Below are 15,464 nucleotides of genomic sequence, written 5' to 3'. Positions count from 1 at the left end.
ATGACAGTCTATCAAGTCGTCTGAATTATAGGCATCCATTTTCGGAAGCAACTGAGAAACGGAAACCATCAAGATTACAAAGCCACTCCGATTTCAACCGAATTTACTTGCAACCCGACTGGGCATAAATACTGTAGCAAAAAATAGATGCATTGAATGGAAGTGCGCTTTCGATGGGAAAAGCTTTGGAAATAAAATTGCAACCGAATTTGTGTTTCACATAAATCGAACAAAACGCAAAAGGAGAAGTTGTCCATTTAGAAGGCTGAAAGATGTTCAGTTGAACAGGTTGGATTCCCCAGCCGTTTAAAGGATTTAAGACAAACTACATTAGATTTGGTTTCCATTTTGATAACGCGCGAGTTCAAAATCTAGCTTTCCTTATCCCGCGATTTTATATTATTCCATGAATTCCCAGTCTCTCAGCGGTGAATATACAAATTAAATTAAATTTTTAGATTTCAGATCCTCCCCCTTTCTTTTTACGAGTGGTCATGATCCCAACTCTGCAGAATATTTTTTCTTCTTACGTTGCTTTTGGGCATCCCTGTGCGCAGGTAGTAAAGAGAAACCTTTTGCACTGAAAATTTCGGTTCATTTTATTATTTTCAAGGATATGAAGAAGTCAGCACTGACGAGACAATCTTCATCAAGCAGTAAACACACCAATTCCCGTAAGTAAAATGATCGATTGTATGATTAATTACTTTGTTTATTTTCAAACCGATGAATATTTACTGTAACCATTCAATAACATTTCTTATGCTAAATTAATTGTTTACTTTATTGGTGATGTCAAATGCCAATCGGTTTATGTTTGGTAATTTTGCTGTTTTGCTGTTGACTATTGTAGAAATTCTCTTTCGGAGACTTATTAAATCGGTTACAGTTTTAAAGTTTCAGTTCTTGACCGAGTGACATGACGATCTTCACTCAGGTCTCAGTTCCGCATAAAGCTGCATGGATGCATTCCCGGCTCCATCTAGTCCCATCCGTCTTTAGCGAGTAGGCTTGCCTCTCCCGTGTATTATTCTTGCGAGTTCTTCTCTGGCACAAAGTCTGCCATGTGTTTTTGGGCCTTCCAGAACCTTCCTGCACAGGAATCCTCGTTATGTAGCCGACATGGCCTGACCACCTCTTGATCCACTTTCTTTCATTAACTCCTTGTAGACTCGGGTGTTGAAGACCCTGTCAGTTCAATGAGCTCGTCAAATGAGATAATATAAGGCCAGAAAATACCTAGACTCTTCTGTAAAGGCATTGATACTGAAATGAGGCCTGTCGTTGTCCTTGGCGTTTATTATCTTTGTCGGTGTCACACCCAAAACTGGAAGAGAACCGGCTACTCCAGGATATTGAATAGAACCGAACCGAGTGACTTGTACGTTTGGTTCCAGTTACACAAACGTTACGGCAGGAAAAATCACCAGCTGTCAGACCTTTCTTGACTTCCTTAAATTATCCTAGCGTACATGATTAGAATTTAATACCTCATTAACTGTCATGGAAATTTCGCCCATTTTGTTTATTTCCGGCCAATTACTCGGTATTAAACTTGAAGTTTAATAGCAAAAAAAAATTATAGTCAAACCTCCTTAATACGGACACCACAAAGGTGTAGGGCCCAGAGTCTGCATTAAAGATGTGTCGGAGTGTATTACAGTCAAATCTCCTCAATATGGACACGGGCCGGGTACAGAGTAAAGTGTCTGCATTATAGTAGAAATCTGTTTCATAGAGTTAGTGATTTATGTCTAAAGTTTGGAATATCAAGGTTAAAAGACCTTAAAAGGCCGTATTCAGTAGGGATCAGTATGTCCGGTAAAATGGGCCACACCGTAGTACTGACTTCTAGTAAATTAATGTAGATGTCAAAATCACAGCTTCATAGCAAATAATATGTCCCCTAAGCGTTAACTTAATTAGTTCGAATTGGGTAAACACTGAACGGCTTATCAGTAAAATAAGCCTGTACACCATCTCATTTCAGTCAACTCAGGAACAAACTGTTTTGAAAATCCGTCTTCCTAACATAGCCTGAATTTCAGACGATTACTTCGAGTGTTTTTTAATTTACTGCCTATTAAATATCTGCATGAAGGAGTAAAAATGACTCGAATTAATCGTCTGAAATTCAGACTACTTCCTAGCAGCGTTACATAACAAATGGATAACATAGGCAGTCATATTCTTGAGCTTCTAGCCAAGATGCTTACTAGTCCTTACTATAAAAGGATACACTAAATATAGGGGGTAGCTTAGTACATGGGCGTGACCGTTAGATCGGCTTTAGATAAATCCGCTCCGTTAACTCTCGCATCTTTTGCGCTAAAATTATTTGAAGCACATTCATATGCTTCTCTCTGTAGCTGGTATGTTTGCAAATAAGGTTTTTTTTCTGATTATCCTAGCCCATTGATGGTCTTAATTGCATTTTAAAACACTTCTACTGAATGGAGAATTATAAATGAAAGTAGCTCTTTCTTGTAAAGAAAAACTAAAACAATTGTTCTTACAAGAATTTTAATAAGATAGGCCATCACATTCCAGTACAAGATTGAGCACTTCAGCTTAACAGAGGTCCTCCGGAGATCACTCATTTGCCAGACAGCTATTATCCCAGGAATCACTGAACAGACCAAAATCTTTACATTTTTGCTTTACTGTCACCGGCGGAGAGGAACGGGCTCCTTAAATTATGAATTCGCGGTCAAACGAACTTAACAGCGAGACACACTCCATTCAAACCAGTCAATACAGAGCATGCAGTTGAACTGGTGAGAATTTCTGTGATTTTATTATATCTGGATATGTTTAAATTTTTGTAAGTAGATGATTATTTTTTCCGGTATTATTCGAGTATATTCTTCTATACATCCGGATTCGATGATGACCTTTTCTGGTCAGTATTGGCCTGTTCTCTTCAGTTGCATGGCGGCTCAAACAGGGCCAAATCAAAAAACATTTACACAATTAAAATTAAGAAGAAAGGGGTAACTTGTAAATAGATCTCAAAAGTAAGATAAATATAGAGTTAATATTGTTAACGTTTTCAGTTTACTATTCATTAGAAGAGGTTGCATAATATCAAAATCAAAATATAGTAGGAGTGCCGGGGTTTGATGTGTTTCTTTATAAGTTTCGCAGGGAAGGATTACCTGCCCATGTTATTTTTCTTGTTCCAGTATTTGTCAGAGTACACTAATAATTTCACGTTTTTCCATCATTGCTTCTTTATCATTCTATATAATGTGCTCGTTCAACAATCGACATCGTCAGTGAGACTGCTGAACTGGTTACATAAAGGACAGCGCACAGTGAAAAGGATAATTACGTACGTGCAATGATTCAAGAAATTTTCTCTTGTAAACATTTTTCTGGCGGATGTGGTCAAATATGGCTCAATCAGACACGGTAATAACAAATCTGTTACAACTGACAGAACTGAGATACTGCCAACTAAGAATCAAATCATTCTTTAGCGCCAGGAAATCCCCTATTGCACTTTAATTCTCCTACTGATCCAAGCCCAAGAGTCGCACTCCACAGAAGGTAAAAGATTGCAGGATTTACATTAAATCGTCTTCGTCTTTGATCGTGAGTAGTCAGCGGTATTCACAGAGTAATGTTTTTGTCGAATAATTTTATTTAAAAATCCGTTATTTGTAATGATTACAAGGATCAAAACTAAGCCTTCCTGAAAGATTCAGTGAACCAAAATGAGCGCCAATTGTGAAAGAAAATTACATGCCGGAGAGTTCTAACAGTGACGTCTAAATTAAAACTAATTTTAAATCACGATAAAGCTGCGATTCCATCTGCAAGATCACTACAGCGTACATGAAATACAGCAGCCCGACTAGAGTTTTGCTTCTTCGTTGGCCCCACTTGCCGATGGTGATTTGTCCAAAATGCAACATTACTTTGGACAAAATACCAAACGGGTTTCTATTTTTAATACCGAGGGTGCGGAATCAAACAAGTCAAGAGTACTATTTGATTTGGATCTCCATCAGGTATTTAGAATGGACTGTTCGTTAATATTGTAGCATTTCACGCATACCTTTTGCCCTTTACGAGCGATAAAAACTCCAGGGGGTAAAATATTGCTTACATGACATGTCTTGAAGGACAAAAAATATGTCTAGGTTTGCTTTTTTTTGTCTTAAAAAACACCAATCATTTAGAGGAATGTTTTCTTAAAAGCCAAGGGACTCTTCAATGATTGAAATGAACTTTCTGTAATTATAATAAGATAACTTTGATAAGCTCTTGGCTTTAATCATGGTTGAAATACTTCTGCCATTGTATACCACTGAAGTGTGTTTAATTACTTCACCTGGTGAAAAATTGAAAATTCGGGAAAGATACACTTGCCTCACTGACCGGAAACATTTTGGCATGAACGCTGAGTTGGCGGGACTGTAACTAAGTTTGTCATGTAAATCATACATAGTCATAAAATAGGCAGTGACAGTGTAACAGAGCTGAGAAGGAATGCCTTCGAAAAATATTCAAGGTAGGCTGATATGACTTAATTAAGGGCTCACAAAAAACAGATGATTACTCCCTTATAATTACCTGAGTTTGAAATCAGAATTGATGATGTCGAATGAATGGTGCTAGTTTCTAAGCTTTTCTATTAATGAGTTACAAGGTGCACGTCCTGTGCTGGTAGAATCAAATGGAACAAAATGTTATAAAAACTGTTCACCTGGCTTTCTCTTCCTCACAGCGAATGGCAAAGAAGTAAGGACGCTTGCTAATATTTTTTAGTTCGTTCCGACTGACAATTGGCCAAACCAGCTGCTTGATTTGGAAGGAGAGCTTAAAGAGAAACAAGCTTTAACGCGAAGAGCGAAAAATCATCTACTAAAATCTGATGTAAAACATTTGTGCGCTTGTCTCATTATTGATTTTTGTGTACCATAGTGAAAGACGAATATTAGTGCGCCAGATAAGTTCATTTGGTTTTCATTTCGTCTCGGAAAATAGCCTCAACTCACCTAGATAACATTTCGCGCTTTCACAAGCCATTTATTCTCTATTTCACTTTCTTTTGAAATACAGTAAATAAATTCCTTTTACGGGTGGCTGGGTCACTAGGGCTTATTCGCAGCGACTACGAGTCTAGAAAACTGGACAGTAAGTTCAAGGGATTAATTTTATTACTTTTTTGATGTCAATGTACAATGAAATTCGGCAACTGTTTGTTACACGCAGTGGCTGTAACGAGTGCCAAACTACAAATGTTAAACTGCAGCTTTGCTGGGGTGTAAAAAACAACAACAAGGTAGTGACAGTGGAAAGCGAAATAAACTGATTTGGAACTGATAGATACACCACCCTACTGGTTCGAGTAAGCTTTTTGTTTGACGTCGCCCCCGGCAATTTGTTCGCAGATCAAGACGCAAACTGGTGGACTACCTCAACACCGGTAACACGGAGTCAGCCGATCGTCTTAAAACTCGGTCTTAGTTCAACTTTAAAATACTTTTGTCGATTTTTATCAGCTTAGTAGTCTGTTCAGTCGGAGCTGAAAACAGTCTGCATAAACCCATATTTACCGGTGGCTCTTTTGAATTCAAAATGTTTTAGATCTTATCAGGTATGATTCTAAATCAATCAAGAAGCGCAGACCAATTTTCAACGATTTAACACCAAAAACAAATGGAAAAGCAGCCCCAAAACGTACTCTAGGGTTCATATCACTCAGCCAAGCCTAAAAAGGAACATGATGCTTATTTAAACTACCATGGGTGTCTCTTTTCCCTTACTCTGTTTTTGAACTCGATGTTATCGCTGCAAATTCATAACCAGAGGGTTGCGATCTATCTTGATATTCAAATGTCAGTTATTATCGCATTAAAAATTGTTTACAGCTAATGCAATTAATTAAGGAGGCTCGATAAGGTTTTTCAGGGTCAGTATAAACAAAGATTTGGAAATTAAAATTTTCATCACGGTTGTATTCAATAAACTAAGATGAAAATTTATCATGATCAGGGTTACAATAACATCGAAGTTGTCATAGCAACGAAATGACGCCATTACCTATTTTACTTGCAGCAATATTTCTCGGCACTGGGAACTTTTCTTCCAAAATCGTTCACGGGAGCTTTTTCCTCCAATAGCGACCTCGATGTTCGTGAAGCATGCTCTTTGAGGTAAAAAGAGAAAATGCGCTAGAAAGGAATTTTTTCTTGAACTGACTAAACTCTATTTTAATATCAAACTCAAAATCAAATACAACCTCATCCAAAGTTTTGTCAAAGTTTAATAAATGCTTAGTTAAAGTTTACCAAAGTCTACCAAAATTACTTGAAGTTTGATCGGTTTCCTGCAATAGTCTTTCAGCAATGATTTTGACATTAGTTGTAACATGGCTCGTTTAGTATCCGCGCTTGTGAGAAATTTATTGCGTACATGTCGCGGGAAAACTAGTCACGTGATCTAACAACTGAACTTTTGCTCAAGAGCTGTGTTGTCACCGCATGGTGCAGATCGAGTCTGTGAAGTCATTGAATTTTTATTGGGAATTGATATCGATGAAAACTTTCAAGTAACGGAATTCTTAAATGTGAACATGTGGAAAGATATGTTTTCATGAAGAATGAAAAATTAAATGTTTGAAATTGAACTTGAGTTTATAATAAATAGACACTGCTTTCTCAAAGAGCTTCAGCGGGAGTTTTCTTGTACATGCCTGTGAACTAAGGTAAAACTTGTTGTCATAAAAGTGAGTTAATTCTCTCTACCTTGAACTGTCTCAAGATGAAAAACCCTGGAACAACTTCACGATCCAAAGCCCTCTGTGACGGGCTAGCTTGTCGAGCAAAACACGGTGAAATCACGTTATTCTTTATAAAAAAATCGTAAAAAAAAACGTTCACCTGTTCGTCCTAGTAAAGAAAAATTGACTATTTGGCAAAAAGATAATATTTTCCCTCGTGTTAAACTGTTTTTTTTTTTTAAATATAAAACGGCAAAATACCACGGCAAGGCGATGAACACTGAAGTGAACAAAGAATAAAACAAAAAAATATATTTCAACAAATTTGCCCAATACTTCGGTTTGAAAGACAAACTTCTTCAGGGGCTAATAAAAGAAAAATGAAGATAAAACTAAAAGTTTGTTACAAGTAATTAAGGGTTTGAAAGTATAAAATTAAAACAATAGAATGTGATTGGTGTAGCTGACTAGGTAGTATCGTATATCAACGAGCTTCGTCACGTCTATTTATTTCAAGGGGAGGCTCGTGATATAGTAGAAGCCTTTGAAATGGAAGCCTGCGTGGCAGGCATTTGAAAAGGAAAGGAAAGGGGGTTTTGGGCGCGAGGGAAACGCGAGGGGCGCGCCCCCCTCGCGTTTCTCCCGCGCCTTCCCTTTCAAACGCCTGCCACGCAGGCTATTGAAATGGTTATCACTACTAACTGTGATTATTGACTAAAAAATGATATTTAGCATGCATCCTTAGGGATTCGTACTGGCTGTTTCAGTTGACGTGTACCAAGTGTACAGGACGTGCTTTTTGATATTCCGATTGGTCGACCGAATAAGGCTCTTTGCCATATAGGGAATATTGTAACATAAGCTAGATAGCGAATGGCATTGATTTTCACTTTCAGGATCACAAAAACAAATCATTCCCATAGGGTCCAGAAAATTAGAAGCTTTGAGAGAAAATATCTGCCTTCCTTTATGCTCTAAGAAAACAGTAATTGGACTACTTAGGCCCGTTTCAAAGGTCGTGCTACTGCCATGCCGAACTACATTGATCGAATTAAATTCGACTTTAGCACTGCAGTAGCGCGACGTTTGAAACCAAGTCGTGCTACTGCCGTGTAGCACGACTTGGTTTCAAACCAGTCAAACGTCGCGCTTGCCGTGCCGAACTCAAATTATAAATTATGAATACATTAGAATACATTTAAAGTTTGCTAAATCGTTTCTTTATTTCTGTGTTTTGTTTTCGGCAACAGCCGTTCTATTCGACTGAATTAAATGCGACGTCTGAAACCAAGTCGTGCTAGTGTCATGCTGCATTCGAGCTACAGTCGAGCCAGCTTAGCACAGCAAAAGCACGACGTTTGAAACAAGCCTTACTGAACAGTTACAGACTTAACCATTTGACTGATCGTCCAATACTATACCGTTTCATTACGGACCATAGTTTCTTTTTGAAGTTTATAATCTTATATAAAGCAATATGGAAGCTCTTCATCACGTGGGCTAAATTGACGTGATTGTTGGGCGAGTAACCTGTACGTCTGTTTTCGATACGGGGTAAACTCGCCTGTTAAAAAAGGTCATTTTTAAACACATGGTATAATTCTATAATTACAGATGTGTCATCCCCTTGAAACACGTTTCACAACACTGTTTATATCAATGTCGCTTCACTTTCATCAAGCTAAATATAGGGGGTAGAAGCGGAATCATTTGAGTTTTGATATTCATGATTCCTGTCGTTTTTGCCTCGATGATTCATGATTCCTACAAGAATTTTCTTCTAGATTCATGATTCACGAAGACTTTTCATCACCTATTGACTTCACGATTTTTTCAGAGGCACTGTTTAGTTTTGTTTTGTAGTGTTTATTTGGTGTTCAAACTTCTGTTTCGTCCAGACTCGGTATCATCATTCGTTTTGTCCACTGTATTGAGTTTTCTTTGTAACTGCATTAAGCACCATATTACTGTAGAAACAAGCCGACTATCAGCCCCGAATGCGTTAGTTATACAGGGGGGTCCGGGGACATACTCCCCCCCGAAAAATTGTTTGAAAATTGGACCCTCGGAAACGCCATATCCAGCATTTACTAGATCGAACGCAGTTAATTCATACGTGTATTTTTTTGAGCTTTTCTCAGAGTCTCGTTACTCATGATCCCGAGCCGAAGTACAACGTTTCCGATAAAATATCTCTTTTATTAAAAGGGTGAGAGGCTTTCACCCTTTGCTTCCCTCTCCTCGCGATTTTTCACCCTTTCCCCAAACAGAGAGCCTGTTCACAGACTAGTTAATACTATAATCTCACAGTTAAAAATGCACACACGACACAGAAGCAAAATTCTTCAATAAACTTCACAAAGGATTCAATTATCTAGTAAGAGAAAGTCTTTTAATTGTAACTTAGTCAATCACGAGCCATTATATCACCTTCTTGCAGTAAACCTTACCAAGTTTCGAAAATAGTGAATGAACTATGATAATAATAATAATAAAAATAAGTGACTGACGCTCTAGGTGCATGGTTTGCGCCCGGCTGATGCACAAAAAGAACACCAGCAAAGACTGTGATAATAGAGATAATAATAACAATAATAATAATAATAATAATATTAATAATGAACTTTATTAAGGTCTAGTTCATGTCTTATAGCTCAGACACAGTGCCTTGCTAACATAATATAATAGGATAATATAATTGTCCTCATCCTCTAGTGTCTCACAGAAAAACTCGCTAAAGGGTAACAATTATCTTTTAAACTTAAAGCATTTTGAATTAGTCACGTGGAAACGTCACGGCTCTATTGTTCTGTCTAATTAAAAGCAAACCCACACAACAGATTTGACGGTCACCGTCTGTATAAGTACTGGTGGATATCCGGTATTGATGAATTAATGTTGCTTTCTAAGAGAACTGTGGAATTGACTTACGTTTGCAGTCAGTGTTGCTTGTTGTACGTGTCTTAGCATTGGCACGTACTACACGCGAAGTACAATCAGTTCATGAATACAAATTCTAGTGCACTGTTAATTGTAGACACGCCGGTGTTAGCAGTATCCTGAGTATGTAAGGATTTTTTGCATAAAAATAAACCGTACTTTCCCGCCGTTCGCTTCGCACGATTATCAGAGCCATGTTTACTGTTGTACATCTGTCGGAAGCAACCTCAAATTTAACTGTTCACAGATTTCTTTTCTCTGATCTCATTGCATTTGACTTAATCCCTCTTTCGTTAGTGGCACAAGATTAATGAAGATATGATTGCTTAATTAGGCCATTCTTTTCAAAGTCACAAGGTGCTAAAGAGTAGTGACTTATATAGTGTTCAGTGTGATTTATAAAGTTAAGATAGCACTGCCTGTAAAGGTGTAATAAAAACTCACAACAAGCAATTCTTTTAATATTACTACTGACAGTTTCCCTATTAACCAACAACTGGTCACGATAAAAAAAAACTATACTCCCCGCTTATATCACGTTTACGCTCGAATCAGGCAATATTATACCCTTGACCGCTCAGCAGGTCAATCTCTCGTAATCAATGGAATTTATTGCCTCAAGCCAGGTTATAAACAATGCGAGCAGTCACAAAAGATCACTATAATTAGTAGCAACAGAGTGTTCAGCATTAGCGGATCTTGCTTGCTTTTCAAACAGACTCCGTGGAAAAAGATTCAAGCAGACAAGCTATGAAGGGAAGAAGAAAACTTGGCCTTAGCACACAGGTCAATCTACGAAACATTCGGATTGCAGTGATGGGTCAGGATGGAGTAGGAAAAACAGGTACGGAGGAAACTTGAACTTTAGCGTAGCATGTACCCCGGTGATTTGTACAGCCTGCGTTGAAGTACTGTATAGCATTTAGCGCTTATTCAAGACGCGATGCGTTACTGATTCATTTTTAAGACCATAAAAAGCTATAAAACGGCGGGAACTGACTGAATCTAACTCTCGTCATTTTTAACCAATATATTGAACTATAAGACGTTATAAACATTGAAAACGTTGTTAAAGAAGCAAGAACTAATCGCTGAAAGAAGACAGCAAATCATGCGGTGTGATCAACATGACCAGTCATTTGATATTTTGGGATAAAAACGTGATAAAACTTGCTGTACTTTTGTGTGGTCTCCATTTGCATGGGCCGCTTTTTTTTACCTTTTTTTTTTTTCACTTGGCAAATATGAGGAGATATAGTACCACTTGATGATTAAAGTGTATCAATACCTGCTATTAAGTGGATTGTGTATTTATGGTATCATTAAGTTTTCATATCAGCTCATTGATTCAGCTCGTCAATCTTCAATTTGGTAAAAAATACAACTTACAGCAAAAACTGATGATTGAGGTCCGTCTTATTTCGATTTGCTAGATCTATGTTCACATGAAATACGGCTAGATTTCCCTGTTAGACTAAGTGTATTCCGAACACTGACCGGTTAATAAAAAAAAAAGACAGCTGAGAAACACAAACTCATCAACTCGCGTAAAAGTATCGGTCTCTAATGTAATGAAAAACCTAAAATGGAAAGGTCAAAAATGGAACGCTTGAAGCGTTATTAAAGGAAAAATGAACGCAGAAAATTCTAGTATCTCACGGTAAATATAAATCACCCTTTCACCCAACAATTGTGTTACTAAAAACTATTGTTGTAGTTATTTTTACATTTTAGCTCGTCAAAACATTATAACTCTCAACCTCTCGCATTGTACACCACAATGAGTAAGCTTATAATTTGACTAGAGGTTAATTTGAATGTTCATTAATAATAATTTGTGCAAAAAGATTAAGCCAATAATCCAATAGAGGTTCGCAACACAAATCCAATTATTTTTTCTTCTTCATAAAGACTTTACCGACGGGAAACCCTACTTAACACTTAAATTTTTTTGTCCAAGGAAGGAACCGTCATTTCTGATGATGGGATTAATTAAATTTTGAGAATTTTTAGTGGCATTGTTTTTCCGATCTGTAATTACTCCAGTTGGAAAACATTCAAAAAGATACTCACTCGCATTTTTTTTTTCAGCCCTCACTGTTCGTTTCTTAACCAGGCGATTCATCGGAGAGTATGACCAAACACTGGGTGAGTATTTTATATTAATGTTTTTTACCACATTTTTTCTTATCTTTTTTTTTATTGCGGAACACACCCCCGTTCATTTTAAAAACTCACTGAATTACACGTAAATGATTACATCAAAATAACTTGAATGAAATGAAATCAAGCACTGAATTAAGTGTAAGGTTTTTACTAAGGACTAAAGTAAAGTAATTACCAATCGGGTGTCAATAAAGGAAAAAGCAACAAGTTAAAAACGTTGGCCCGACTTTTGAAGAAGCCATTTATGACCAAAACGGACATTTTTTAATAGCATCTCTGCGTTAGAAAGCTTTAGAAAAGCCATTTTAACTGACTGGATGAACTGCTGGCCTCTGTATCTATTTATTTATTTATTTATTTTTAAAATTATCAGTTACCTTTGATGAAAAATTGTTCTTTTGACTTTCAAAGTCATGGTTACCAAATTTTTAAGGCAACACTTGTTTCTAATTAATTATGCCATGTATACCGGATCGAGGTTTGTGGTAAAAGTGATTTTGTACCGTAAATGGATGTATGACGCAAATTGGACATGTTAATCATTCCAACGTAACCAGCAATAGACTTCATATGTTCCGGTTTTTAAACTAAACAAAATCTTTTTATTGTTAACGGCAAACCCGAAAAAGGCAGAACGACTATAAACATTGTCCTAAAATCGTCTCACAGCTGGAGTGGTATGCGCTTCCACGGAAAGGATAAATATTTTTGGCCTCCCACAGAGAACTCAAGATCATAAATTAAAGTTGAGAACGGATCGCGCGGAAAAACAAACTCATGTGAAACGCATATGCTGTATAAAGGAAACTGCAAGAGTTAACTACTTGAGCAGTTAAGTTACGACAACCACGGACTTAATCAAACAAAGCAACTGAGCTTACAAGCGCAACATTTGACAATTTACGAGAAAAGAACCGACAGAAATAAATCTTGCGTTTAACCTCATTCATACCCTGCTCAAAATGAGGATGGGAACGAAGTGCCCGCGGGAGCGATCCTCATAAATGCAGACCACTTGGTATTGAGTTTGAGAAGTTTGTCCCATTTAGGCACTTTTACGGCTTTTATCCCATGATGGACATGTAGTTAGTACAATCCAGGGCGAGTTTAATTGAAATCTTGACGCAGTTCACGTCAAGTGACGTCATCACTTCTTTTGGACTGCCGTGAGTGGTGCAGATCCGCTCGACCGTCAAGCCCAGAAGCTGTCTGAAAGGGTGAAGGATTTTGGGTGCTAAGCAACTTGTCCTAGAAGGAGTGTACAATCAGGAGATTATTCTCTCTTGCTACAATCTAACGGCTTTCAATTCTTGTGAAAGAGACTGACCTCTTGGGTAAACCATAAACTGCAATGAGGTCGACACCATGGCCCGATCCACATACGTCTTATCTAAGTGCGATCTTTCTGTCTACCATTTATTTGCCTCCATCACAACAATTGATGATTTTGCAAATTAAGAGATGATATACCTTTTTAAAATATAAAACAGCTCCAGGTTCCTTTTGAGAATTCTTTTCTGATGTAAATGTCCCAACGACTGGACAAAGTCTCGCCCTAAGGAATTTGATTTGAAAATATTATGTTCCTTTTTTTCTTGTCTTTATGACTGATAACTTCTCTTTTGTTCTCAGAAACAACAACCAGACACCACGTTGACGTGGACGGAGAGTACCTTGCTTTAGACATCTTGGACACCGCGGGAAAGGTAAATATCCCTGATCCGTTCATAAGCCCCGACTACAGTAAACTCTCCCCTTGCGAACATACCGCTATAACGGACACCCCGGTAATACGGACAGCAGCTAAATCCCAATGCAAAAATAAATTGCAGAACTCTAAATCGCGTCCCTACAGTCCGCTGTAAAGAGAGCTGACCTTCACACGATCCGCCTTTTTGTCTGCAATCGTGGGCGACAAGAGGAGCCCGCGGAAAATTCTTGGTCAGCGGTACTTTATAAACTGTATACATTTCAGGTTGAGCTTTGTGACACTCATTACTGTTTTCATTGTATCTTTGCCTTCCTCTTCTCGCTCCTCACCATTTTTTAATTCGCAGGCTAATTGTAGCTAAGTAACTGTGACTAAAATCATTGAATTAAACACGAGTATTGTTTACTGTGTTGTTCAATTCAGTTTCCATGCCCATGATCCGCCGCGATTCCTTTTGTTGACACTGCAACTAAAAGGGCTTTCTATGATTCACGTACGCAATTACGAAAGCGGTTCCATAAATCACATCTCTCAGGTAAATACACATGTTCGCCCGCACTTCCTACCTATCGGTTACTGCTAGGATATCACAAAGAGGATGAAGTGTTAAGTTAACTTAGTTAAGTTAATTACCTAAGTTAGTTAAGTTTTCGTGCTAATGCACACACTTACTGAAATTTCATCTTTCACTGGTTGCATCTTGGACCCTCTCGCGACAGTTTTGTAACAATAGGTTCTGTAGTGTGAAGTGCTCGGCAGCTTTGCCCTATAATATTTTACAGTTATAACAGGACCACAGAGTAAAGCGATCCTGGGTACATGGTACTCTGTTAAGCTGTCTATTTAAATTGTTTCTTCTTTAGAACACTGATGAGAAGATGGAAAATATCATTGCATATGCAGATATTTTTCTTGTCCTATACTCTATAACGGATCGTGCCAGCTTCCAGGAGGCAGGGAAGATTGTAAAATACATCCGGCGACACCGAACACTCGATTCAAGCAGCATAATTATCGCAGGAACCAAGACCGACCTAGAACATTTCAGGAAAGTACGCGAAACAGATGGGTCACGCCTCACCTACTCGTTAAACTGTGGATTCTTTGAGATATCGATTTCGGAGGATTACAGGGAGACTATGAACATGTTTAATGACATTTTAAGACAGTATCTGAATGCACATCCATCACACGACTCATCAGCGATGATATCTACGTGTCCTTCTCCTACCCCACCAAACGCGTTGTCTCCTTCCAAGGAAATCAAGTCGCCTTCTTCATGGGCGAAAGTAAAGGGGCTTAAAACAATGCCATTTAGAAGGAAGTCAGTCCAGACAGCAGCCTGCTAGTCAGATACAATTATATTTATTGCGTTAACGCTAATGGAACTTGATTTAATTGAGTGCCGAATTTTGTTCGGAATTTCTCTTCATTTAGAGTTTGCGTAAAATACCCTTTGTTACTTAGCTTCTTTTAACCAATCAGAAGTAGTTAACTTCCTGGGGCACGCGCTTCTCCGCTGTGAGGGGTTGGGGGGGGGGGGGGGGGGGGCTCCCATATGACAAGTAGGAATCAATTATCAGCTGGTTACTAATTAAAGGATTGCAGCACTCAAGTGACAATCGCTCATAACGATTATAATTAAAATTATAATCGTGTACAGTTACTTAATTGTTAAGGAAATATGGATAATTTATACTACCAGTACTCAGTCATTTCTACTCTGCCTACCAATTACTTCACGTCTGACGATATCGTTTAATGATACATCCGGATCCGGGCTGTATAGGTCTAATAAACTAAACTAACATATATACTAGTGTAAATAATGTTATTTTTTCTTCGTAAACAACTGTATATAGCGGACAGAATAAAGCTACAATGTAGGTTGAAGCTAAAGTCAATGTCGATCGA

General features: G+C 37.9%; 1 protein-coding gene across 1 annotated transcript; it reads left to right on the top strand.

Annotated features, from left to right (window-relative positions):
• The first annotated feature begins 10,335 nt into the window (after positions 1–10,335).
• On the top strand, positions 10,336–15,077 carry LOC140935974 (ras-related and estrogen-regulated growth inhibitor-like). Its single transcript, XM_073385554.1, has 4 exons — positions 10,336–10,517; positions 11,765–11,821; positions 13,472–13,545; positions 14,414–15,077. Exons 1-4 carry the CDS (start codon positions 10,424–10,426, stop codon positions 14,897–14,899), a joined length of 711 nt encoding a protein of 236 aa, XP_073241655.1. The 5' UTR covers positions 10,336–10,423; the 3' UTR covers positions 14,900–15,077.
• The last annotated feature ends 387 nt before the right edge of the window (positions 15,078–15,464 follow it).

The sequence above is a fragment of the Porites lutea genome, chromosome 4 (assembly GCF_958299795.1).
Source record: "Porites lutea chromosome 4, jaPorLute2.1, whole genome shotgun sequence".
NCBI classification, from domain to species: domain Eukaryota; kingdom Metazoa; phylum Cnidaria; class Anthozoa; order Scleractinia; family Poritidae; genus Porites; species Porites lutea.
This window is presented reverse-complemented; position numbering and strand designations above follow the sequence as displayed.

What these genes read in the sequence shown, in the direction of transcription:
- LOC140935974 (XM_073385554.1), top strand. Translation starts at nt 10,424, where the DNA reads ATGAAGGGAAGAAGAAAACTTGGCCTTAGCACACAGGTCAATCTACGA. An exon ending in AGAGTATGACCAAACACTGG is followed by an intron (nt 11,822 to 13,471) that starts GTGAGTATTTTA and finishes TTTTGTTCTCAG; the next exon opens with AAACAACAACCAGACACCAC. An exon ending in TCTTGGACACCGCGGGAAAG is followed by an intron (nt 13,546 to 14,413) that starts GTAAATATCCCT and finishes TTTCTTCTTTAG; the next exon opens with AACACTGATGAGAAGATGGA.